Here is a 27205-nt window from a genome sequence, read left to right on the forward strand (position 1 = left end):
GTTATTTCAAAGTTGTTTTTTATTCAACTGTTATTCAGCAATATACAATACAGTTTATAAACAAGTGTCTGACCTTGTTTCCAATCTTTATTTAAAAATAAATATTATTGACAGTGAATTTTAATTATGATAAGATGTATCTTTTTTTAATCAAAATGTCTCAAAAGAAATAATTTACTTTAATAAAAAAAAGGAAAGCCCCTAAAGAAAAAAAGTAAATAAAAAAATCCCTAAACACAATAATCTACTAAAAATATTTTGCTTTGTCAGAAAGGCTTTGACCCAACATTTTTACATAGTATCCTAAAGATAACTGCTCAACAGTTCGTGCAAAATGAACACTTGGAGGAAAAGTTTAGAAAAGAAAAATACATTGAAGTAGAGAACTCACTGATCCCATGCATACCGCATGGTCCAAATTCCATCTTATTTGGAAACTAGATGCATTATTTTAGGTGTTCTACATTTGTGTAACTTCCCCAAAAATATGATTTATTTTCCACATGGACTTGGTCATGCTTCTCAGTCTCTCTGTGTCCATCTGGTGATGCGAGCCTCACGCCGGGTCTGGGCAGGCCGTGTGGGCGGGCTGAGGTGCGGGGGGGATGGCTGTGTGTGTCAGTGCCCCACCAGCAGGCGAAGAAGCTTATGCAGAGCCAGCAGGAGCAGGGACAAGAGTGGGTCTGTGGCGGAGCTACGGCCAGTGCCTGCAGGGGGTGAGAAAATGGGCACGGTCAATGCCGGATTCACGAGAACCTAGCGGCCACGGGCAAACCCAGGAGAATGAGACGTCCTCCAACTTGGACATCTTGACCTCAGTACTCAGCTGGTGCCTAGTGGCACTTCTGCACAACGATGAAGCATTTTGCTGTTTGTTATTTACAGACCACACGTTTTAGGAGCCTACTGTGGTCAGACACCAGGTACCCCTGGCCTAAAGCTGTGTGTGCTAGATCGCAATTGCAGTTCTAAAGTCCCAGTTGTTATTTGAGCTGAATAAGAAGACAATATGCCAGCCACCACCCCCCTGCTCTCCCCAGAACTATATTGGAAAGTGCCTTCTGCATCAAAGGCCCAGCTTCCCCTCTCCTCCAAGGATACTCCATGATTGCACACAACTCCAAACCTTCCAACCCCTGTCTGAACTACACAGTTTAGTATTCACAGATGCCGTCTTAGGCATCCTGATGTTTCTGTGAGTCTTGTTTTCATGCACTGTTGGTCTAGCCTACCTTAGGGTCAAAGTGGGGAACTCAGAAATCATTGGTTGATGGAGGTGAGGGGTTCCTGGTTCCTAGGTTCTTGGAGGAGTGACCCTTGCACTGTTCTAGTGAGGTCACTTCCATTTGCTTAACTGGGGCCCCTGGCCCACCACTGGAACTGTAACATGTGCCTTCATCCTGCCTCCCCTGGGCTGCCTGCCTGGTGTCTTGCCCATCTGTCATTGGGGTCTGCGTCTAGTGGAAGACCTTCGGTGCAACTGGAGGAAAGCCTACCCGTGAATCACAGGCTTTTCCCTGGAAGGTGGGATGCTCCAGGGGTCCTGAGAGGAGCCAGGGAAGAAGTGCTACCCAAACCGTGGGGATGACGTCACTGTCACTGCCACCCTGCTTAGGGTCAGACTGCATTAATGTAACAGTTTCTAGCCCTACCCTGCTCACTTGTACCATCTGGAGGCCTCTCTCCTCCCTTCACTTCAGCCAGCCAGCTGGGCTGGAGCTCTGTGCCTGGATGGAGAGAGGCAGGAGGCCCTTCCCTGTGCCAAGCAGATGGTACAGAGGCCGTGGCCGCCTCTGCTTATCTGCCCACGGGAGCTGCAGCCAGGCAGGCCGGGTTTCTGGCTTTCCTGACCAGGCTGGGCCTGAATCCATGACCTCCCCCTCTCTCCAGTTGGAAGAGCCATTAATCTTCTATCTAAGGTGTTTCCCCCAATCCCAAATCCATCTTGTTCTGGCAATAACTGTGTCCTGGGCCTTAGTGTCCCTTTGTGAAAGGAGGGGGTAGGATAATGATCCAGGGGCCATTCCTGCTGGAGACTCCAAGATTCTATGTGCCCATTTTGGGAAACACAGGCTGGGTTCAAACATCTGAATGAAAAGGGGGTGGGAGCCATCTGCAGTGCACATCTCACCCACCATTACCTGTTTCCATGCATGGTCTGAGACCCCGTGGAGAAGCACAAGGACAGGACAAATCCAGGTGCGCTAACCTTCCTCTTCAGACACTAATTTTTTACACAGTTGTCCCTCCTGGCCCTGCTTGCAGCCTGGCAGGAACTGACATTCTGCCCCTTGCCATCCATCCATGGAAAGGACCACGGTGTGGCCGTCACTCCCAAGACTCGGGTCCTCCTCCTCTGCTGCTGTCACTGCCACACATCACTGGGAAGAATGAGGGTGGACGTGGTGACGGGTGTGTTGATGGATGGCCAGGTGCCTGGGCTCAGGTGCACGGAAACCAGTGGTGCTGCTGGCAGAACGCTGCCTCCTGGCCACACAGGGCTTGTGTGCCCAGACTGGGCCCATTGGCCTCCAGATCTCCTGGCTCAGAACTTCACGCTCCTGCAAACCCAACACGCAGCCAGGTGCAGGCAGGATAGAAACAGCCACACGAGGCCCTGGAAAGCAGATGTCCATGTGCAGTAAAACACTGAGCCTCAAGACACACGGGGGCAGGACGAATGGCAATTGGGCTCTCGAGCTGGACAAGGGAAGTGTTGCCTGTGGAACTGGGGACAGAGGAGATGTGAGGAGACATTTTAATTTGCCTCCAGAGACTGCTGACTGGCCTTTCCCGCTGTCACAATATCACCTACTCACATTGAAAAGTTTTAAAATTGCACAAGACTTTCCAAAGACCCCGGGTTAAAACAAGCAGCCTGCCACTCTGTTTTGGGCCAGAGTGGGAGCAGCAGGGGCCAGGGGCTGAAGTGGTGGCTCCTGGAGACCAGAGCCTGTGGAGGGCAGACACCAGAGTCTGTGGTGTCTCTGCTGGTGGATGTCTGTGGGGGCTCAGCCAGGGTTTGGCTCCTGGGTGGCACCTCATCTACTCCCTGGCCCAGCGTCACCACAAAGGGGGCCAAGGGAGGTGGTCAGGGGCAGCAGGCTGGCACCTGGGAGAGAGGCTTTCAAGCAAGCCAGCTATGTGACCTGGGGGAACACCCTTTACCTCTCTGGGCATTGTGCCACCCACTCTATAGAATGGGGATGCGCATATGCATGGCTCTGTAAAATTAACACGTGCTTGGCATGTCTTTCCAGGTTGGGGTCCAGATCAAGCAAGATCACAGTGGTAGATTGCAAAAATGGCCACAATCTCCTTCCCCCCTCACCTCTTAGATCCCAGCATCCACACCCTGTGAGAGTGCGTCCCCCCCACCCCTCCGAGAGTCTGGGCTTGGTCACATGACTTGCTTTGGCCAGTGAATATTATCAAATGTGAAGTAAGCAAAGCCTTAAAAAAGTGCTTGTCTAGGGGCGCCTGGGTGGCTTAGTCGGTGAGTGTCTCACTTCGCTCAGGTCATGATCTCACAGTTGGTGAGTTCAAGCCCTGCGATGGGCTTTGTGCTGACAGCTCGGAGCCTGGAGCCCGCTTTGGATTCTGTGTCTCCCTCTCTCTGCCCCTTCCCCGCTTATGCTCTGTCTCTGTCTCTCAGAAATGAATAAACATTAAAAAAAATTTTTTTTAAGTGCTTGTCCACTGAGGCTTGCCCTTCCTCTGTGCCTCTTGTAACCCACTGCCTATGAACAAGACTGGGCCAGCCTGCTGCAGGATAAAAGCCATGACACGTCCCAGCTGGGCTCCCTCTAGCCCAATCAGCCCTCAGCTGAAAGGGCAGCTGTCCACATGAGCAGGAATGAGTCCACAAGAGACTGGCAGGGGAGTTTCCCGACTGATCCACAGGATCATGAGCTAAATAAATGGTTCTCGTGTCATACCAAAGCCACCGAATTTGAGCGTCCTCTGTTACACAATTACGTAGAGTCAGCTGCTCTGAAAATAGATACAATTGAGAAGGGTAACATAACTCTTCTCTGAAAAGCGTTGGAGAAAATATATGGGGGGTTGTCCTTCCCTCAAGAGGGATGCTTTCCTCTTTTTAGGAAAGAGGACATGGCTACTGGTCCCCCTTCACTGTCCCCAGCGTCTGCTGCCTCAGTCCCTGTCTTTGCTTTCCTGGAGTGAGGCAGGACTTCCCTCTATTGCCTGGGGCTCACCTGGACCCTCCAGGGCCAGGAGGATGCCTTTGGCTCAGCTGAGGTAGGAGCTCCTATCTTGGCCTCTGCAGTGTGGGGATGGCTCTGTTCCTATGAGGCTGCTGTGTCTGGATGCTAACAGTCTCTGTATCTATTTCCTCCCCTCCTAAGAGCACCAGGAATAGCACTGGAACACGCAGAAGTTTATTTGTCATGATTAAGCTGGAAAATCAGGCTGCTTGAAATCAGGCTGGAAAATCAGAGGTGAGGGAAGCCCTCTGATGGAATAGTGGCTGATTCATTCTTTGATTTAACAAGGATCATCATTTTGCTAATCATTCTTAAAGAAATCAAAGCTGCTTTGGCTCTGCGAATATTAGCTTTTATCATTGAAATGGTGAACAGGATAAGACACCTGCTGGAGCCATTTAAGAGGCTCCCAAAGAAAACAGTGGGGGCACTCAGCCCCCATGGGCACCGCAAAGGCACCAGCCAAGCTGCTTCTGACTGGGAAATCCCACTTTTCCATTTACACAGCAATGGCAGAATGCCAAAAGCCCTGTCAGAGAACAACACAGAAGCTTTGAGGCCTGGTGATAAAAGTGAAGGAGGAGGTTTTGCTTGGGTCATTCTCTGGGACCCTTGCCTGCACTGGCTGGAGGCTAAGCCCATGAGTCAGGTTCCTGGTGGGACAGTGCCTGCAGGGGAAGCAGCTGCCCACTCCCACTCTGTCTCAGACTCCCACAGGCGTGGGTGCACTGAGGGGACCGCCCCCGCTCTGTGGGCATCAGGAGCATGGTGAGCCGCTCCCCAGCTGACCAGTGGGGACACTAGCCAGGGAAGCCACTGTCCTCCCTCCATGTGCCCTGCTTGTCCTTCCCAGGGTCACAGATGGTTCCCTGGCTTCGGGGGTGACGTCTGCCCTGCTGTGGTCTGTAGCCCCTGTCATGCTGGCCGCGGGCAGGAGGGAGCTAGGGGCCTGCTGACAATGTGCTTGCTGTACTGGAGGGGTTGCCTGGGTCAGAGCTTTGCAAACAGTGCCCCTCAGAGTCCAGGGTTGTTCAGGGGCTGTTTTTGTGTTTGTTTATGCTATAGCTTGAAAACTAAAATTTGGTTCAAGTTTGTAAAGAATAAATAAAATTCAGATACATTGGAGGCCTAGCTCTACCTCCAGAAACAGATCCTGGGCTAAGTTGGAGGTTCACTCTGGCCACAGCGTGATGCCTGGCCTTTCCCCGTCCAGCATTGCACTAGAACATTCAGAAGCTGACTACAGCAGCCAGAGAACTAGTCCAGTCTCTCTGGACAGAGCCATCCCACCAGTAAGCATGGGTATCCTGACATAAGGACTGTGATGGGGATCTTGGGGACAGTCCCCTCCATGTCACACAGAGCAAGGCCACATGAATATTCTGCATTTCATGCTGTCACAACACATCTCTTAAATATAGGCTTCTAGGCTAGAAAAGGTAGGAAGTCAAGTGAGTGCCCTGGACAAGACCCCTGTCAAGGCCAATGCTCAGTGCTGGGCCTTTGCCCTTTTGCTCTGCCTCAAAGTGAGAGAAGACGGCTGGCCCCAAGAGGCAGCAACCTTCATGGGCTGGCCTTGGACATGCGCTTAGACATGGGATGGAGGCCTGTCTGGACTGGCCCTCGCTCCCATTCCCATCAGTGCCCTGCCCATCCTGCACCCACAGCAGAGGGCCAGCCCCCAGTCGAAGGAGAGGACACCCTCTTAGAGCAACCCAGTGCCAGGGTGCAAGAGGCTTCTCTCTGGGTTTAGAGGGGTTTGTGGAGTCAAGCAGAGAGGGCATGTAGGAGTCACCCTGGCCATGGTGGAGATGCCCGTGATCTGGAAGCACCAGGCCAGAGCTGAGGGCAGGGTCGGGGACACTTCTGGGGCCTGGCCTCTCCCTCTTCTTCACCCTACCCCCTTCTCCAGCCCTGCCTCACTGGCTACAAATCACCATCTCCTGCAGAGCCCAGGGGCAACAGCAAGGAAAAGGGGAGGAAAGAAAAATGGCCACTGGAGGCTCAGTCTTGTCTGCAGAGGGGTCTGACTTGGCACACACAGTTTCAAACATTACAAATTGGGGCGCTTGGGTGGCCCAATCGGTTTAAGCGTCAGACTTCGGCTCAGATCATGATCCCATGGGCTCAGATCTCCCTTCATGGGCTCAAGCCCCGCATTGGGTTCTGTGCTGACAGCTCGGAGCCTGGAGCCTGCTTTGGATTCTGTGTCTCCATCTCTCTCTGCCCCTCCCCTGCTCACGCTCTATTTCTCTCTTTCAAAAATAATAGACGTTAAAATTTTTTTAAAATAAAAATTATGAATTATAGGGGCACCTGGGTGGCTCAGTGGGTTAAGTGTCCAACTCTTGATTTCAGCTCAGGTCATGATCTCACGGTTTGTGAGTTTGATCCCCGCATCAGGCTCTGTGCTGACAGTGTGGAGCCTGCTTGGGATTCTCTCTCTCCCTATCTTTCTGCCCCTACCCTCTTGCTCTCTCTCTCAAAATAAATAAACAAAAACTTAAAAAAATTATAAATTATAATCCAACATGTAAAACTCAGAGACCTTTACCTGAAAGCACAGATTCAGGTAACCCTGGGCATGGTTTCCTCCAAGATACATGACCAGTAGCCGGCTCCTCTTCCAGCAGGAATCTGCTGCTCCTTGCTTGGTCCTGATCCCCAAATGGACCCAGGGTGGCTGCTAGTTCCCTACTTGGCCCTCAAATAGTTGGGGCTTCCTTTGTCCAGCCAGTCTCATTCCTCTCCACCACACTGCCTGGGGCTCGGTGGGGCCTGAGTTTGCAGCCTCTGAGCCTCTGCTGTAGCATCCAGGAGGCCTGGCCAGTGTCCCGTCTTGGTTCGTACAGCACTGTGTGAAGCTGGCTCTCCCTGCTCTGACGCTTCTGGCTTTCCCATGGCCGCTGCGCCCACCTCCCTGTGGTTCTCTACCTCCCCTGGATGCCGTGGCGAGCAGCCCGGGCAGCCCGGCCACAGCTGAGCGGGAAGATGCTGCCTTGCAAGGAGGCTGCTTCCCTTGTTGACGTTTTAATTAAAGCCTCTTCATGGATATTTATTCAAAGGGAGTCAGCAAGGAATAACCGGGCACTAACAGAATTGGACAGAATTAATTTCTGCCATAAAATTAATGTGTGCTGGTAACTAGGGCAAAAACTAGGCGCAACCAGTGCCGTTGGGCTTTAAAGGAAACAGAGACGTTTGGAAGGAGAGCTGAGTGTGGATGAAGAGATGTAGGAGAGCAGATGGGATGTGGGTCCCTTGGTCCCGTGTTGATCCACCCTGCTGGCCTGGCCTGCCCAGGTCCTGGGTTCGAACACAAGCTGTCCTCTGGTAGCCTAAGTGTCCAGGCAGTGGGGGGAGCCTAGGCACTCCCTGGGGTGAAGGGGGGCAGAGGCAGGTGTGGGACACTCATTTTAGCCTTGCTTGCTGTGCCTTCTCTTCCTTGCCATGGCCCGAGTGACCTCCTAAAGCATCTTCTTGTCTCCACAACACCCACTGCTCACCCCCTTCCTTCAGACACACCCAAGAACTCTCCCTGAGGTGCATAACCTCGATGCGGCCCCTCTACCCACAGGAGAAAGAACCTCCGGCTCATTGCCACAGCTAGGACTTCTCTGTGACACTCCCAAACAACCTCACCTTTGCTGTGCCCGGCCAGCTGACCTGCACTCCAGTCCACTGTTCCTGGTGAGTGCCTACAGCAGACTCTGGGCTCACCTGCAGAACCTCCTTGTCCTTTGTCTAGTTCTGACCTCTGCCTCAAGACTGGAACAAGCACTACCTCCTCCAGGAAGCTCTCCCTGAGCACCTAGGCACAGAGGGCTTGGGACAAATGTCTGTGCTGTTCATGTGGCCCTTTGTCTTCTCCCCTTCTCCCCCCACTCCCATAAATGCCTTTCTTACAACATGTCCTACCCCTCCACCTTTCTGGAAGCCCAAGCACCAGAGGGCTGGCCTCAGACCTCCTCCTCTCCTCTGCCCCCAGCAAGCAGCCCCACCCCCCGCAGGGAATGGATCTGATGCTGGAGCAGATGACCAGCAGTGGGGAGTGCATGGCAGGGGGCAGACCCAGCCAGGCTCAAGCAGATAGAGGTGATCAGCTTCAGGATAACTACAGCAAAGCTGGCTAGCTCTTGTTCAGACAGGCACTGTCACAGGTATATTACATCAAATACAATCCTCATAACTGTAGGAGTCACTCTTTTATTCCTACTCTACAGGTGAGGAAACTGAGGTCCAGAGATGTGAAGCAAAGTACTCAAGGCCTAGGGTTGCCAGAGAAAATACAGGACACCAATTCAATTTGAATTTCAGGTAAACCATGGATAATTTTAAGTACATGTATATCTCAAATACTGCACGGGTCCTACTTAACCTAAAATGCTACCTCTTGTTTATCTGAAATGCAAATTGAACTGGGGGTCCTATATTTTTATTTGCTAAACCTGGCCCTACCAAGGCGGCACTAAGAGAAACGGCAGAGCCCAGACTTGCACTCAGACAGTGTGGCTGCCGTCCACACACCTACCCACCACATACGCCACCTCTCGGGACCAAAGAGCCAGACCCTTTCCCCAATGCCTCGGCTTGACCCCAGCCCTAGGCTGCTTCCAAGGGAGACCTCAGGGGGGATGAGATGTTTTTCTGTATTTTAACCTTCGTAATAGCTTTTTATGCAGCCAACTTTGTTGTGAACGCCTTTCCAGCTTCTATTTCTTTTGAAATTAGATCTTGCCTCAAATGATCCTTTAATGGTGTCGCTTAATGAAAATGGTAAACAGGTCTTTCTGTGTGGTCAGGAGGCTGGCATTGGTAGGGCTAGAGGTAGCCCAGACCACAGTAAGCATCAAGGTTCTCCCCATGCGAGGGTGGTGGGGGGGCCTCTCTCAGTGCTGCTGGGTCCAGGTCTCAGGGGGATCCCCCACTGCCCATCCAGATTGTCTGAGCTCTGAGCCTGCAGGATGCTAACAGGCACATGATTCTGGGTTCTCAGTGCTGAGAAAATTCTCTCCCTTCACCCTCTCAGTGGACTTAGGAGGTAGAAGCCACTCCCCTCTCACAGGCGAGACCCAGAGAGGTTAAGTGGCTTCCCTAAAGTTGCACAGCTAGTAGGCAGTACAGATACAGGAGTTAATCTGCAGTGACTCCCTGGTACCTGTGAATCGAACCTAGATTCCTTAGCCTGCTCGAGGCTCTTCCTGACCTCAACCCAGGGTCATTTCTGCCTCCCCTGCTTCCATGATGCTTCAGATGCCCCCAGCCCCAGTACACTGGGGTGCTGCATGGAAGCCACTCATGCTGTCCACTTCACTAGTCAGACCTATCCTGTCTCCTCTGGCTGCCCACAGCCAACCCACCCTTCCCTGCCAGCCCAGCCCAGAGCCACTTACAAGGTGGCTTCCAAAACAGTTCTCACTCTGTGCACTTCTCCGCCCTGGCCCACCTTTGCTGGTCCTTTTACCCTCCCTTCACATCAGCTCTCTCCTGACAGGGCCACGTTCTTGACCCACATCCACTAGCTCTAAACAGACATGTCCCTACCCAGAAAGAGGCCACAGTGCCCTTTGCAAACACAAAAACACTTCACGTGCAAACACACGATGCCCCCCAATCCCCCAGGGGCTCCATCCCAGGTTGAAGACCTAACTCCTGGCCCCACCCCAGACCACCTTGCAACTTCACCCCTCCCTTACAGCCCCACCATCATCCGTGCTGCTCACCCCGTGTCACCTGTCTGCCTCCTCTGCACCCCCAGGCCTCCCTCAGACACTGCATCCCCCAGACTCCAGCTGGAGGCTCCCTGCATCCTATGGGCTTTACAGCAAGTTCTGATCCTTCCCAGCTATGTTTGGTGGCCACGGAAGGTCTACCTTTTGACTCCTCTCTCCCACCACCCTGTGCGCGTCCCACACATAAAATATTCATCAAATGAATGAATGGGAGTCCTTCTTAGGTGTCCCCAGCTAGTCTAAGCAGCCACGATGCACCAGACATCCACCAGATGCTTCATGCTTGGAATCTCATTTTTCATCTTCAAATACAAGCTAGTGCTGGGGGCCCATCGCTATCACCCTGATCTGACCTTTCAACTGCCCGAGACTGTGTGCACACATCTCTTTGTCCAACTTTTCCTCAAACTAGTTTCACCATTTCACATTCATTTTCCCTGTATTCCGATTTCTTCATTAAAAAATTTCTGTTCTATTAGGTCACATGCAGCTTTGAAAGCCACTTCAAATTATTTTCTTAAAAGGTGGCATACTCACACACACACACACACATAATTTGTATACTCTATATAATTTATATACTTACATATTACACACACACACACACATATATATATATATATATATATATATATATATATTTGGACTATATCAGTTGCTTTCAAATCTCCTAAAGCAGTATAACCCCCATTTTAAGCTAATTGCTGCATGGAAGCCTGATATTTCAAACCATTAGAAAAACAGAACAGCTCTGTTTGAAGCTGGGGGTAGGGCTGGGGCTCAGGGTTCCAAGGAACACCGTTTGGGAACCATCCACCAGAGGCTCAGGTCTGAAACTCACAGACCTGTGGATGCTGGGGTACTAGTGTGCCCATTACACAGATAGGGAATGGGCTTCAAATGAGTGGACCCTGCCCCTCTTTGGGGGCATCCTGCCCTTTTTAAATCCCTCATGTCCCCTCCATAGCCTTCATGTCCCTTGACACAGAGTCTGCCTCACATCCCCTGGCTCACGCAAATGTTGGGTACTCACTCAATGCTGGTTCAGTGAAGGCTGTTCAGTGTGTGGGTCCTTGCCTCAGCCTTCTCCCCCTGCTCCATGGAGGTGGGCCTGGCCAAGATGAGGAGGAGTGACAGACAGGAGCCTGAGGGCCAGGGAGGAAAGCCTGGAGGCCCCTGAGTCTGGCACGGCTGGGACACAATAGCAATCCTTTCCTCTAGGCTCTGCCTCCATGGTGTCTAGATATTTCTTTCTGTTTCATGCTGAGGACTTTTCTTCAGAACACAATTTAACTGAAAAGGTTAACACATTTTAATTGCCCAGGGATAGTGCTCTGAAAATTCTAGAACATGTGCTCATTAAATAAAATTAGCACAGAGGAGCTGCCCAGGATATGTCACGCATTAAAATATGACTCTGTAGACTAGCATGCATTATGAATTATTGCCTTGTGTATTTTTTGTTACATTAGTCTTTAATGCGAATACAGTTATTCATCTGCTCACCTGGAGATTTGATTTTTTAGATGCTTGAAAAAATGTATCCACGTTAACTTTTACATGGACAATATTCAGCAAGTCTTGGTCAGGCTGCATTCACCAGAGTAACCAGAGTTCAGCGCTCATGTCCTTCACTGGGAGTGATGCTGGTGCCTTGTAAAGGCTGAGGTGTTGGGGGAGCTGGAGCAGGCTGGGGACTAGCTGTGTCTACTCACCCCACCCATCTTACTATGGTCTGGGGACTGCAGAGAGAAGCAAGGGCTGGCATGGAATTCTGGGCCTAGTCAGTTTGTGCCATGCCACCACCTGGGACCTTTCTCCCTGTGGCCTCTATCCTAGAAGATATGGACTGAGTATGCAGTGTAACATGTGGGGAATGCCAACGCTGGGCATGTCTGCAGCCCCAAGCCCATTCATCCTGTAATACCCAACTTGTCTCCCACGTGGGCCCATCTTCCCATTCCTGTTTCAACCACGTATCCACTCTTCCTTCCATCCCCCCACTCACCCATTCACTCACCCATTCACATTCTTCCTTCCACCCATCTACACCTCATTCACCCTTCCATCTACCCATCCACCCACTCATCCACCTACCCATCCATCCATCCATCCATCCACTCACTGATTCCTCCATCCACACCTCCACTCATCCACCCATCCTTCCATCCTTCCATCGACCCACCCATCCACTCATCCTTCCATCCATCCACCCACCCACCTATCCATTCATCCATCCACTGATCCCTCCATCCACCCACACCTCCACTCATCCTTACATCCAATCTTACATCCGGTCATCCTTCCATCCACCCACCCAAACCTCCACTCATCCTTCCATCCATCCATATTTCCACTCATCCTTCTATCCATCCCATCTACTCATTCTTCTATCCATTCTCACATCTATAAATCCTTCCATCCATTCATCCACATGTCCACGTGTCCTTCCCTCCATCCACCCATCCACATGTTCACTCATCCTTCCTTCCACTCATCCCCTACACTCTCATCCATCCATTCACATCTTTTCCTTAACTCAGACACCAGCTACTTGTTTATCTACCTATCCACCTATCTATCCAAACAGGTAGTCCAAAACCTGTCATCTCTTAGCAGGATCACTGCCTCTACAGTGGTTTCTTCACATCTACTCTGTCCCCACTTCTGTAATCTTCACACTGCAGCCAGAATATCAGTTCCAAAAACATCATGCCTCACCACCCACTTGTTCCCCATGCTGTTGCCTTAGGACAAAGCCAAAGCTCCCATCTCTATCATAAGGCCTTATGGAGTTTGAGCTCTGAACTACTCTTTACTTAAATTTCCCAACCTTCTTGCACTGTTGGTGGGAATGCAAACTGGTGCAGCTGCTCTGGAAAACAGTGTGGAGGTTTCTCAAAAAAATTAAAAATAGATCTACCCTATGACCCAGCAATAGCACTGCTAAGAATTTACCCAAGGAATACAGAAATGCTGATGCATAGGGGCAGTTGTACCCCGATGTTTATAGCAGCACTTTCAACAATAGCCAAATTATGGAAAGAACCTAAATGTCCATCAACTGATGAATGGATAAAGATGTGGTTTATATATACAATGGAATACTACTTGGCAATGAGAAAGAATGAAGTATGGCCTTTTGCAGCAACGTGGATGGAACTGGAGAGTGTTATGCTAAGTGAAATAAGTCAGGCAGAGAAAGACAGATACCATATGTTTTCACTCATATGTGGATCCTGAGAAACCCAACAGAAGACCAGGAGGGAGGGGAAGGGAGAAAAAAAAAGTTACAGAGAGGGAAGGAGGCAAACCATAAGAGACTCTTAAATACTGAGATTAAACTGAGGGTCAATGGGGGGTGGGGGGAGGGGAAAGTGGGTGATGGGCATTGAGAAGGGCACCTGTTGGGATGAGTACTGGGTGTTGTATGGAAACCAATTTGACAATAAATTTCATATAAAAAATAAAATCTTGCTTAAGGCATTAAAAAAATAAATTTCCCTCTGTTCCTTTTCTTGCTTTGCTGCCCCAACCATAGTAACTTTTTGTCAGGCCTTTGTACTCCCCTGCTCCCTCCTGCCACAGGATCTTTGCACATGCCACCCCCTCTTCCCCGAAGGCTCTACCCACTCCCTTTACACTCTCTCTTTACTCTTAACCATCTTTCAGATTATGGCTCAAGTGTCACTCCCTCAAGGACCCTTCCCTGACTGAGTCAAGTCCCCCTATTCTTAGCTCCTTAGAGACCCATGGGTCTCTCCTTTAGAGTAACCAGCCATGGGTATAAATTTCCACTTGCCATGTGACTATTTGATCAGTGTCTGTTTCTCCTTCTATCAGACTCTGAGGACCTTGTAGGTCTTATTCACATTGTGTCATCCATACCTAGTTCCTGCACATAAAAGATGCCCAATTTGACATTTGTTGAATGAATGAATGAATGAACTAGTGCCAGGCCCAATGAACATGGAGTAGGGAGGATACAGATATGAGAAGGAACTGGGCCTGTCTCCCCGGGGCATCAGTCTGGATGGGGTAATCAGCTAGGCACTGACTCCATGACAGGGAAGGAAATGTTGGGGGCCCTGAGACAGCAGTGGAGCCCTTCTGGGTACTCAGGGTGGATGAGACTCCTTTGGCTGCAGGGTCAGCAAAGCCTTCCTCCCTTTTGTGAAGTGATCTCCACTGGTGCCACCTTTTCTGAGTCCTTCTTGTGCCCCAGATAAGCCCTGAATTCATTCTCAGAGCACTTCTTGCTTATTCTGACTGCCATGGTGAGACTGTGAGCTTCTTCCTGAGGTGGGGGCTGAGTCTACCTAATGCTCTGGGAAGACCCCTGCCCCTTGGCTCTGGCCATACCAGATATAGTTGGCCAAGAACCCCCATCCTAGCTCAGAATGAGCCATGACATGATGTCAGCTCTCCCTCCCCCAGGTTTATTAAAGATCCTTCATCTGGGCCAAGTGGCATTTGTATGAGAATCAATTGTAATAAAAGTTGCTATAAGGGGACTAGTGTTGCAGCTGGGCTTTCCTGGCTTAAGGAAAACTGACATCCTCCTGAGGAGAGCTGATGGCAGGGGGCCAGGGATCAGCAGAGTGAGGGGCTCTCTGTCTCTGGCGACAGCCAGTAAGAGTGAGTGGGCCTCCTTTCTGGTGAGCCTGTGTAGGCTCCCTATGCTGGTGGGAGGCAGGCTCACGTGGGGCAGGCCAGGAGCGGTCCTGGTCTTCTGGCCCTGCAAGCAGCCTGCTATGCTCCCAGCACCTCCTTCTGGTGGTCTTTGTCCTACCTTCTCCTCACTGATCCTTGAGTACCCCTTTGTTGGCAGGCAGCAGGCACTGTGAGCCACCGGGAGGGCATTTGGGTAGGGCATGAATAGGAAAAACAAATGCAAGCACTCGCATGGAAGAGCCCAGGCATGCCCAAGCCTATGACAGTGGCCCCAGTCCCCATCACTTCATAGGCCCATCCCTGTGAGGCACTGGGCTTGCCCACAAAGTCTCCTCTACCTCTACTGGTAAGAGTCCCAGTGAGGAGGACATGGGGCACCTCCTCTCCAGCCCAGGCCTGCTTTGGAGGCTCTTTGGCTAGTTGACTGACACTGAGGGGGTTGTTCCTTCTGTTTCCTTCTCCTGTGGAGAGGCTCTCGTCCTGTGCTGCAAACACCAGCCTCTCCTCAGAACTTGGCTTTCTAGCCACTAAAGGGCCCCCCTCTTCCCATCACAATGGCCTCCCTGCTGCCAACAACCTATAGAACAGTGAAGCAAGACCAGGCATAACACAGGTGCACAGTGAGGCCTACAGGCAGGTGTGCAAATGTGGTGGTGTAACTTCGGGGCTGGACGTGAGAAGCCATGATGAACCTGTCCTTGCTCACCAAGGAGCTCCGAACTCATGGAAAATAGCCACAGCCAGGCAAGGACGAGGATGTGGCATCCTCCCCATTTCCTACCCTCCCCCTTTGAAGTGGCACAGAGAGAGAAGGACAAAAATAGCAACCTGCTGAGCCATTTGCAATCTGAAGGCACTCTCTGTTCTGAAGCTAGCTCATCAGCTTCCTTCCATCACCTTTAGCTCCATGATGCTCACAGAATGTGCAGAGGGAGAAATGTCTCGGAGTGAGGTCTCAGATAGAAGCACCATGAAATGATCCTGGACAGTCAATTCCATTCTTGCAAATAATGCAGAGAACAAGAACCAACATCTATTGAGCATTTTCTAGGTGCTAGGTCTCCTGAAGCTCAACTCTTTCTGTGGATTATCTCCTCTGATGCTGTCACTTGTTCTCTGTTATGGGTATGGGTGCCATCCAGATGAGAACAGATACAGAAATCACATGTGGGGTGCATGGATCAGGATTTGAATGCAAGTGGTTGGACTCATGCAGAGAATGGGAAGCACAGGACTTACAAAGGTTAAGAAGGATAAGGCACATACTTTGATATCTGGGCTGTCAGAGCTCTATAGGGCCCAGAAGTAGGGAGAATGTTATGTCACCCAACCCTGGCTTAATTATGAACCAGCTAGCTGAACAGTGAGGAGCATTTGAAATGTCAGGAGGAAGAAAGAAATGTCTGGAAAAGGTGGTGAGGATAACTTCCTCCTGAATTGTTCTCAACCTCTTTTGGGTTTATGCTTTGTCTCTTCCACCATAACCTGTCTCTTAGGTTGCTCCTGAGAGAACTGACCTCATCCAGGCCCCTCCCCCTGGGCTCATCCCTTAATGGGCACTGGGTGTCCAGCAGGTGCACTCAGGAGGTGCCCTGTGTACAGGTGGCCTCCACAGACACCAGTGGTCTCTTCCCCATTCTGGCAAGGTGGTCACTTCTGAGCTGGACAGAACAGAGCCCCCAGGGGTAGCTAAGTGTGGGTGGATTATACGTGGGGAGAAAGCTTTTGTAATGTCCACTTTGGCTCTATTTTGTATAGACAGAGCTCCGCCCTCCCCTCAACATTCCACTTGAACCATAAGCACCAGAAGCCCGTCCAAAGTAGCTTTGATGTTTCAGCCCAGGGGGGTGGTAATGCAGAACAGAACAACCAATAATTTCTAGAAACAGCCTCCCCTGGGATTGCCAACACAAGGACTTCACAAGACCTGCATCTCAAGGGCCATCTCATGGAGGGTACAGGTCTCACCGGCCACTGAGGGGCTGCTGCTGAGCCCCTCCAGCGGCCACTTCCATGACTCACTGCACAATAGCAGCTAGCCTGAGCCCAGAGCAGGACAAATTGGATAAGTTATCTTAGTATTTATAGTACACCTTCCCCAAGAGCACCAAAGCCACTGACAAGCAAGTTAATTTTCCCAGAAGCCCCACCCCAGGGAAGGAGGTTTGTCACCCTTTAAGAACAGGTAGGGATCAGCAGTTACAGGTGCTGGGCCTGTTTGCTGGTCGTCTTAAACTTTCCTGCAGCCCTTACATAAGACAAAGGGAAGCTTCTCACGCTTCGGGTATGAGTTTCTGAGAGATGCCTGGTGATAGTCAGCAAAGCATGGGGGAATAGAAAAGATAATACTTTTTTTTCTCCTGTGCTGCAAAGATGTGCTAAAACCAAGCTGCCTTCTCCCATAAAGCTCAGGGGTTTAGACCACAGCCAAGCCCTTGCCTTGGTCCACATGGGGCAGAACTAATCAATATCGTATTACAAAAGCACTTGACCTCATTTATCCCCACAGATGCTTGGGGAATCCTTAATATTCAGAGCTTTAAAATTGTGCGCCTGGCGTATTTAATGAGAAGCTCTGTGGTGGGTTTGGCTCCCAGTGACATTTAGAAAGGCCGGCTCTCGGCTTTTCTCATGGGGGCTGCCACCCCAGCTGGGGAAAGGGTCTGGGCCCTGGGGATGGACTGTGAGATGAAGTGAGGCAGGAGGAGTTATGGAGAATGGCAAAAAGGAGGGAAACCTGTGATATGTGCGTGTGGCACATAATCAGTGCTCAGTAAAAGGTAAGTATTATTTATCACCATTAAATCCACAGTGTAGCCATTTTATCCTCAATTTGGGGTCTCTCTTCTGAGAGAATGGCCACGCAGTGAGCTGGCTAACGACTGGACAAATGCCATTCCATTTGGTGTGACTTTCTCTATTTGTGTGGTACAGGACAGGGAGGGAGGTGAGGCCTCCAGAAGCTTCCGCAGGGCTGACCTAAGCAGGAGGACAAAGCCCCAGGTGCCCCTTCAAGTCAGAAATCGCACACTGTCTACAGGAAGCCTCCTCTGATTGCCTTAGCTGGAGTAGGGCTAGCCCCTCCTGGGACTCCCACTGACACAGACAGCTTTGTCCTGGACATACATGGGCGCCCTTGCCACTCTTGAGCTGGGCCCATGGCTGGCCTTGCCAGTTCCCACTCATGGCAATCACATGACAGGCTGATGAGGGAGAGGACGCCATGCAGCCAATAATCACACACATTTGCTGCTGTCAGGGATGATGCAGGCATCTCTCGCCAGCTGTGAGGCTCAGCCATTTTCTTTATGAAATCCTTTAATTTTCTCTTTCAGGATGCCCAGGGAGCCTCTCCCTCTCTTCTCTGGGACAAATTGTGCCAGATTTATTTTCTCTTTAATTATGATCCTCGTGTCACATCGGAGCTTGAGGGAAGAGTGGATTGTTTATTTAAGCCAATTGTTTTTGGGTCCTCGTGGGTCCAGGGAGATGGGAACACTGGGTGACTGCCGCCTGGCCCTGCTGGCCTAGTTGGGGACTTTCCCAGCTCCGTGGAGATTGTCCCAGGTCATGCCGGCACCATTTCTGCCAGCTTTGTCAGCCACGGGGGCATAGGTTGAGAGTGAATGCCTTCACCTTGTCCACAGCCCCCTTCAGTCATGGTTTACGGTTGCCATGGAGACACCCAAGGATGCTCCCCTTGATGGCTCCCAGCAGTAAGAGCCTCTTTAAAGCCAGCACACCCATGGCCTTGGCTGTCTTTCTCTCATTAGGAAATGAAATATTGAGAGCCAGTTCTCCGTGTGGGCACCAGGCAGGAGTTTGCCACATCAGCCGGTTCTCTGTAGGGGCCAGGGCACCTCTCCCTGGAGCTGGAGCCTTGAGGCTAATTAGACGTTCACATGCCACAAGATCTGAGCCCCAGGTCCTTGCAGAGGGGATCCTCTTGCCAACATGCAAGCCATTCAGTTGCTAACTGTATTCTTCTGAGGCCACACTTAGCTTCACTGTGGTGCCTTTCCGGATTAGAAGGGTTTGTCTGGAAGGTACTCTGTTTTGTTTTCTCTCTTTCTCTCTCCCTCTCTTTTTTTTCTAGAAATGGCAATCAGCAACAAAGTGTTCATATAAAATAGGTCAGTGTTCAGATTAATCAGGAGCCAGATTTATGAGAACGTGGCTAGGAAGGGGCCTGGTCTCCTGTGCCAGCTCTGCTGTGCTAATCCAGCCCATGTTATTTTTAAGCACAAATATCAAAACGTCTCTTGACAAATGAGACGTGAAATGAATGAGTTTTTGCACATAAACTTTTAGTACAAATATGTATTTGGCTGTGTTGGGTGCAAGTGGGGCACAGGAAGGGTTTCCTGGCCTGGCTGTGCAGAGGCTGAAGGGTGAGAGATTCAGGTCAGTACCCGCCCCCCCCCCCGACCCCACCCCTTCTCTGGCATCACCAAAGTAGCTTGCTTGAATAACAGAGTACCACAGTACTGTCTGGGACTTCTTCTGACTTTCTTCCAGGAGTAATCACTTAACCGGTGACCGTCTGGGGAGGTGGATTGGGACCACCACTGAGGCTGCCATTCTGAAACAGCCAGAGTGACCACTTGACCCGGCCTGGGATGACCTTTGGGTTTGTCTTGGAGCTAGGGTGGAACCTATCTTCCGCTCTCTGAGAGTCAGGTTATTCCCTCTGTTCCTCCCCCCCCCCCCCCCCCAATCCACTTTCTCCACTCTGCTCTGAGCCTCTGGGCACTGGTCCATATAGGCTGCATCAGCCAGCACCCTTGCCTCTGCTCTTAGGGGGGTTTGGCCAGTAGGAGGCCTTGACGGGAACTGGAGGGCAGGAGGAAGTTGAGGTCCTTGCTGGGCCATTGTACCAAGGCCACAGCTCCTGTCAGGCAGGTCACTCCATCTGGCGTGCCCCTCTGGGTTATACTAATCACTCCCCCTTTGCCATTAGAGGTGCTAATGGCTCCCACTGCCACTAGCCCTGGGGACTGGCACTCACCCTTCTCTGGCTGTCCTAACCCTGTCCACACCTTCAAACACTACTTTCATCGCCTCTCCCCCATAACCCTGTTTGAATGTGCCATTTGCTTAGCCAAGCACCCTGACTGATAGACTCTGTCAACAGTCTATCACCTTGCTTGTGAACCAGGTGGCAGTGGTCGTGCCTGGTCCCCTGCCCTCTAGGCTGCTAAGAACTGAGCAGGGAAGGCCAAGCCTGAGGTCGCTGTCTCAAGCTCCCTCTCCAGCTCATGCTGCTGGCAGCTCTGGGTGATTGGCTGGCCTGCTGCACCCCAGGGAGGCTCAGCAGGACTACACACGGCTCAACAACACAGCCTTGCAGAAAGGTTATTAATGCCTGCCGCCAAAAGATAGTCTTCAGACTTTGCCCCATCGACAGCCCCAGCTTGGGTGGCTTCGGGTGGTGGGCAGGATGGGACATTTAAGACAGCATGGGTCTCTCCTTGGGATCAAGGTAATTCAGGTATGTTTGTGGGTTAGAAGTCAGCTAACCCATTTCTCCATGCGCATATCTCCAGGGGTGCCCACTGTACTGCGACTCTCCCAAGACCTTCACCTGGAGACAGGAAGATGTAGGCTTTCTGGTCTTCTGGCAGAAGGCCCACCTTCTGGCCTTCTGAATGGGAGTTGGAAAGAAACTTGGGGTTCTTTCTGAGATGTGTCTACGTGGTTCCTGGCCTATTCAGGAGCTGGCAACAGTTTTGGGGTGACAGAGACCTTAGGGGCCACCATACCCCCATCCTGGTGGCACTTCCCTGCCAGGGCCTGATGGGAGCCCTCCCTGCCCTGATGGGAGCCCAGCTGGCTGTGCTTTTTGGAGGGAAATGCACACTACAAGCTACTCCATGGGAGGGCAGAGGAACTCCAGCCTGGGCTGCTGCCCTGATCTGTGTGGGCATTAAAATACTGCCCTGTGACTGGCAGATGCCCAAGGCCCCACCTTCTGGGAGGTCCTGGACACTGTGCCATCAGAACTGAACTGATGTGAGGACCCCCAGATCTCCCAGAAAGAAGGGTACTTACTATCTGTGCCACCCTCCACAGACAGGTTCCCTGTTGGGATGAGTTGCCCTAGAGCCCCCTTGTGGCCAGCCCAGAGACTGAATATTTGACTAGCAATGCAGAGCATAGTTGGATCAGCCTTGGTTCTGCTCAAGGTGTCAAGGTTCTGGCCAGGCGGAAAGGGAGATTCAAGCAGGAATGAGCTCATAGCCTTGGTCTCATTAACACCTTTTGTGAGCACTACCAAGTTTATTCTCAAAGATCTCTTTCATATAATCCTTCCTTGACCAAAGCCTTGACCAAAGTCTCTGTTGGATCTGCTGGGCATTCAAGGCCCTCAGCAGCTTGGCCTCCAACTGCCAACCACTCAGCCTTATCTCCCCCATCCCCTCCTCTCTGGCCAGAGCAGGTAATTACCAAGGTGATGACAACAAACATTTACATAGAAATCTCCATACTGAGCTCCCTCTGAGATCAGGGAATACCATTCTATTTTACAGATGAAGAAATATGTTCAGACATGTTAAGCCACTTGCTTAAGTCATACAGCTAGTAAGCCGTGGAAGCACAACTCACATCTGGGCTTCTGCCTTCCAAATTCTTTGCTTTGCCACTCCACTCATGGTCTGTAGAACATCCCATAAGAGTGCAGCAGAGGTGCTTTTTTTTTTTTTTTTAATCATGCAACTAAGCCAATTGCAAGTCAATAACTACTTTTCCAGCACACTTACTGTGTGCTAAACAGAGATGGCTAAGTCCCCCCAGGATTTATGCTCTCCTTCTACCCAGAAGAGAGGAGGTCAAAAACAGCTCCTAAGCTAACCTTGCATCTATGGGGCACCAAGTGGCTTAGTTCTGGCCAAAAGGTGAGGGTGAAGGTAATATATACCACTTCTAGTCCTGGGCCTTAAAAACCTGCCTTGCCAGTCTTTACAGCAGCTTTTCTCTGAGAGAATTAACCCCTACCAAAGTTATTTCAGTGGCTATTTTCTCAATCTTCCAAAAATTATACACACTCTTCCCCAGAGCTGCCTGCCCTGGCAGTCAGTACGTTTTCCTGTTCTCTGACTCCCCTCTGCCTGCCCACCTTCCATCTCCCCCAGCCCTTTTGGCTCCCTAGGAAAGCAGGCCTTAACATGTGGGTGCTCTCCTAGCAATGACAAAGCTCTATCCTTACTTCCCCATCCCCCAAGAGGGCCCAAAGGGGACTATTTACAGCACAGCCTGTGCCTAGGACCATTCTGGACTTAACCAAAGAGAGCAGAGGCTACTCAGCCAGGCCCAACCACACAGCCTTGGACAAATTCTGTCTGTTCTATCAGTCAATCAGCATCCAGACGCACCATGCCTGAGTGGTAACCACCTCCTTCCACTCTGGATGCTAGCGCCCCACCCTCTAGACTCTAAGGACCCCAGGAGAAAAAGGTCTAGTTCTCCAAACTCATCATGAGAGGGGTCCTCACACTGGAGCCGCTTGCCTACTCTTACCCAGAATTTGGGGGAAGGCCGCCCCTCCCCCCTTCGTAAATACAAGTCTTGAAAGCTTCGAAGAACCAGCAATAAACAGGAAACAACAAGAAGAGAACCCAAGGGAGGCTGCAGAAAACTTGCCCCAGGCCCACGCACCCACATGAACTACCACCACTAGGCAAACCCAAGTGCCAGAGCAGGGCTGCCTCTCTGGCCAGAGCCACTCAGGACCCTGTCCCCGCAGCCCCCGTTGGAGCGCGCCCCCCTCTCTGCACACGGTCTTACCTGAGCCGTGCCTCTGGCGCAGAAGGACCGCCTGGCCCAGTGGCGGTGACGCTGACGAAGCAGCGGCCGCAGCCGCGACAGTGGTGGCGGCTGCGTGGGCCGCGGAGGCAGCGGCCGCCTCTGGGACTCCGGGACCTGGGGCAGCAGGAGGACTCCCCGGAGGCGGGCTTTTGTCGCCGTGGCCAGGGTCGGAGGTGGCTCGGCCTGCGGCGCCGGTGGCACCCAAGTTGTTGGAGTTGGCAGCGCTGGCGGGGCCGTGGCGACGCGGACCGCTGCTCTGAATGTGGGACACGGCCTCGGCGGCCTGCATGTTGGGCGGCGCGAAGCGCGAGAGCACGCGCAGCAGCGCCTGGGCCTTGTGCTCCTGCGTGTCGTCGTCGCTGTAGTCGGACACGCGGCATTCGTACACGCCTTCGTCCTGCCGCCGCACGGCCGACAACCGCAGCCTGTGCGAGATGTCATTGCCCTGGACGCGCACGGTCTGCAAGACAGCAGGGGCTGGGGTCAGAAGGCCGGGATGGACAGGTCCGCGACGCGCTCTCCCTGCCGGCGAAGTGCACCTGCGCCCAGCTCTGCCATTGCGCCCCCATGCCACAGCACCCCAACACCTCTGGACGCAGGTTTGCCTGTCGCGACCTGGTTTTCCTTTCATTCCGTGGCTCCCCAGTGGCCTGGGGCTCCCAATCCTGATTGGATCTTGGATGGCCCTACCCATTGCATCGTGTCCCCATCATCTTAACCGAATTCATCACGTTGCATCCTCCTGCCAAACTATGCTTCTGACCTTCAGAGCTGCAGAACCTACCCGTCCTTCCTCCCTCCTGCATCTTGGAGAAGTCTCAGGCTCGGCCTCCTGTGGCTAACCACCCTCTTTGCTGCACGGCCTTAAGCCCAGCCCTCCACATCTACTCACACCAACATTCCTTTACTCTGGATTTCGGAGGGCCTGGGTAGTGCAGGAAGGACAGCCACTCTGCTCTCAGACTACACATAAAAACTTGCCCCCCCACCCCTCCAGCGCTTTACAGCTAACCTTCCGCCCTCCCAAGGAGGCGACGCTGAGGTTGCTGTTGGGTCCCCAGAGCTTTGCTACTTTGCAGTCTGCTTTTCAGCGCGGCAGCCTGAAGCTCCCGACCAAGCTCTCCTCCCCCGCGTCCTGGAGGAGACGTGGGCAAGCAACCGCTCTGGGGCCCTCACCCCGGAACTTAGAGCTCTATGAGGCCCTGGTGGTCTCCAGGCCCCGATACTTCCACGCTCCAGGTGGGGAAGCGTAGACGCATCTCCTCCTGAGCCCCACGACCCCAGCGTCTCTCAGCGCCGCCAACCCCCGCCCCACACCTTCTTCCACAACGAGCCCACTGCGCCGGGCATGGGACCCGGACCCCAGGCAGAGGAGAGGGCTGCGGCGGAAGGCGCCACCTGGGCTCTGGGTGTGTGTATGTGTGTGGAGGAGGGGTGGGCCCACAGTCGGAGCACACAGGTCGCTGCTAGCGCAAGGAGCAGCGCGCTCCAGTTGCTGGGAGACATGCCAGCAGAACAGAGGCAAGCGGATGCGCAGGGGCCTGAACGCGCCGGCCGGCTGAAGGAGAGTTTTACAGGTGAGCGCCGAACGGAGAAAGGAGATTCAGGCCTGGGACCCTTGATTTACACAAAAGCGAACCCGATTCCGCTAGCGGCGACAGATGGCCCCCCGACCTGCCAAGCAGCCGACTGTGCAGGGCTGCGAGTAAGGCCCTACACCGCGGCGGCCGCTGAGCCTTTCTAAAAGGGAGGGAGATGTGGGGCGCGAAGCGGCCAGAAGGGGTCTCCCGCGGCCCGCGCTGGGCTCCACACTTACGCTGATTTTAGTTGCATCCTTATTTGTTACCTAAAATGCAAAGAGGGAGAGAGACACATTAGGCTCTCGGCCTTCAGGCTCCGGGGAACTCAGATACGCCTCCGGCAAGGGGACTCTCTGCGGGCGGGCTAGGATTCGAAACCGCTCGGGAAGTGGCCGGGGCTGAGGGCACGAAGGACATCAGGATCTCCTGGAGTTTTACCCTGAAGGAAGCATGGTGCCTGACCTAGGAGGGGCTGCCCTAGCACACCTGCCGGCCAAAGAGGAAAGGCTGGATTGCCAGCAGGGTGGGAAGAAAGGCTCATCACCCTCCCTGGAGCATCCTCATTCCCTGCAGTGTTTCCCTAAACCCCGTGGAAAGCTGGATGGAGGGGCCGGTGTATCTGGACGGGACGCAGAGGGAGACGTGAGCAGTAACTCTGGGTGGGACCTTGGGTAGAGGGAAGCTGTGTGTATGTGTGTGTGTGTTCGAGTGTACGTAAGAGACTGGTTTAAGAGGCCTACTGACAGTGGGAGCCTTCCCTCCGATTCTGAGGTGCACTGCGGGCCTCTGGAACCCAGCCAAGAGGAGCTTAACTCCTTGGCCCTGTGCCCCGGGGACCTCGGAGTAGCAGAGGGCCGGGAAAGCCTGGCCCTACCAAGTGGTCTTCCTTCAGGACCCAGCACCCATCTGACTCCGGTGCCCGCAGCCAGCAAGCAAGAGCAGTCGAACTGGATGAGGTGTCGCTTTTTAGCGGCAGGCTGCAGTTCGGGAGGTTTTAAGGGAAAGGAGAAGGATTACCAGGATTTGTGGGTAACGATTGCTGCTGTTGAAGATGCTGTGGGGATGGGGAAGGTGGGAGATGGGCTGCTCCACCAGTGCGCGCCCTGCCTTTTCTGCCAGGATTACCCCAGCCGCCCCGGCCTGAGCCGAGAGAGCGCCGGCGCCGCGTGGGCGGCGGGTTACCTTGCTCCGGGCGCCGGGCACGCTGAGCGCCAGCTCGTGCAGCAGCTCCCGGGGCGGCTCCTTGAGGTACCACCACTGAATCTCCAGCGAATACGAGGTGGCTCCGCTAGCCCGGAACGCGCAGGGCATTTCGATGTCGTCTCCCTCCCGTACTGTCACATCTTTGGGGACTTCGGTAAATGTAGCTGGGGGCGGGGGAAGAGAGAGGCGTGACCAGCTGTGGGGCGGGGGCCTGGGGCAACCCTAAGCGAGACGGTGCGTCCCCGGCTCGCCGGCCTTGTGCTTGCCACCCCCAAGCCACAAGCGTGGCCCAGGCGTTAGCAAAGTTCGGTCGAGCGGCTGCCGGGCCCTAGCAGAGACCAGCTACCGCTGCAGGCTGCTTCCCTCAGGATCGGGCGGGGCAGCAGGGGCGGCTTACGCTTCTACCCGGCGCCCAGCCGCACTGCCGGAGCCAGGCTGGGGCGCGCCGACTCCCGCTCCCCGCGAGCCGCCTCTCCGCAGCCCGAGCACGGGTCCGGCTCCGAATGACCCCGGCTCGAGCGCCGCAGCTGCGGCGACCCTTTGCTGCTCTCCTCCCCCTGCCCCTCAGGGCCCGGGCTGAACACCGGGATTGTTGGAGACCGTGAAGCCGTCCCCTTCTCTTCTTCCTCCTGCTCCTTGGCGACCGGGACAGGCTGGCTCTGGCGGCCCCAGCAAGGATCCCCTGAGCCCCCCGCGGCAGCAAAGTTCCCGCGCTCACCGTCGGCCACGAAGAGCAGCAGGGCGTGCAGCAGCAGCGGCGGCAGGTATCCGAGGGCGCCGAGCCGGTTCCGCTGTTCCATCTCCCGCGGGGGGCGCGGCGGCGGCGGGGGCCCGGGCGCGGAGAGGCGGCGGTGGTGGCAGCGTGGACTCGGATCCGGCTCCAGCTCGGGCTAGGACGCCTCCGAGCCTGCCATGGCCCCGCGCGGCGCCCCCTCCCCCGGCCGCCGGCGGCCGCCAATCAGCCCAGCTCCCTCGCCGGCTTGCCCGGCGCGGCTCCGGCGGGGGGCGCTGCGCGGGGGGCTCAGGACGCGAGGTCCCGCCGGGAGGCTACTGGTGATCTGTCCGTGCCTCCTTCTATCCCGCTGTCCACAGGACGATGGGGAACCGCAATTCAGTCTCTGCCCGGCGGGCCGGACAGAGGCTGGGCCGCCCCGGGACCCATCCCTTGCCAAGGGAGTGCGCGCCTCAGAGCTGCGAGCTTCTGCTTCCCAGTCTCCTTATGGTTTGGCTCCCGACTGCCACCTCCTCTGGCTCCCGCCGAGCTCTCCCGCCGCCGCCCCCGCTGGTCCCTCCGCGGCTCTTTCCGCAAGGCGAGTGGGCGCTCAGCCGCGGCGCGCAGACCTGGCGTCCGACCCAGTGCAGCGCGGGGAGAGCGGGTCCGGCGTGGCGGACCCAGAGCCGAAGAGAGGCGGGGAGAGGGGGAAGGGAAAGGGAAAGGGAGGAGGCGGTCAGTGGCTAGGCGCGGAGCCGCCTCCACCGCTGCATCACCCCCGCCCTTCGCTCCCCTTCCACAGCCGGCACCGCCCCCGCCCCAGAGCGCCCCCCGCTCCAGGGGGTCGCTTGGAGGGCCCACAGTCTCTGTGGTTGGAGCGCAGCCCCGCCCAGCACCCGCTTTGGCTGGGGGTCCTCCCACCCAAACTCTCCCTGGCTTCTTCCCAATCTCCCTCTCCCGAGACGGCAGCTTATCCTGCGTGCCCCGCGGCCCTCTCCGCAGACCCCCGCCCTCAACTGCTTACCCCAGTTTGGGCAAAGAGCTGCACCGCTCTTTGTCCCAGGCCCAGGCCATGGCTGGTGGGTGGGCGCCAGGGGCCGGGGAGAAGGGCGGAGCGCTGTGTTGGGCTGGGGACGAGGCCGGGTGACGGAGGCGACGCCGGGAGTCTGCAGTGTGCGAGCGAGAAGTGAGCGCAGAGCGCCCGGCGAGCAGGTGCCTGTGGCGCGGAGAGCTCACGAGCAAGCCAGCGAGCAGCGGCCGTGAGTGACGGCA

The 27205-nt window shown here is 53.8% G+C and overlaps 1 protein-coding gene across 1 annotated transcript; it reads right to left on the reverse strand.

The window, feature by feature from the left end:
• Nucleotides 1-27205, reverse strand: VSTM2B (V-set and transmembrane domain containing 2B). The gene is made up of 6 exons (XM_043599139.1): nucleotides 26958-27205; nucleotides 25940-26562; nucleotides 25201-25385; nucleotides 24255-24284; nucleotides 22418-22898; nucleotides 1-707 (listed from the first exon to the last, which is right to left on the reverse strand). Exons 2-6 carry the CDS (start codon nucleotides 26019-26021, stop codon nucleotides 619-621), a joined length of 867 nt encoding a protein of 288 aa, XP_043455074.1. The 5' UTR covers nucleotides 26022-26562; nucleotides 26958-27205; the 3' UTR covers nucleotides 1-618.

This window comes from Prionailurus bengalensis, chromosome E2 (assembly GCF_016509475.1).
Source record: "Prionailurus bengalensis isolate Pbe53 chromosome E2, Fcat_Pben_1.1_paternal_pri, whole genome shotgun sequence".
Lineage (NCBI taxonomy): Eukaryota > Metazoa > Chordata > Mammalia > Carnivora > Felidae > Prionailurus > Prionailurus bengalensis.

Bases quoted from the DNA above. Each gene is read 5' to 3' on its own strand.
- VSTM2B (XM_043599139.1), bottom strand. From the start codon at position 26,021: ATGGAACAGCGGAACCGGCTCGGCGCCCTCGGATACCTGCCGCCGCTG. The intron at 24,285-25,200 runs GTAACCCGCCGC...TTTGCATTTTAG, and splicing joins TGCCCGGCGCCCGGAGCAAG to GTAACAAATAAGGATGCAAC. The intron at 708-22,417 runs GTAAGACCGTGT...CACCCCCTGCAG, and splicing joins GCGCCAGAGGCACGGCTCAG to GCACTGGCCGTAGCTCCGCC.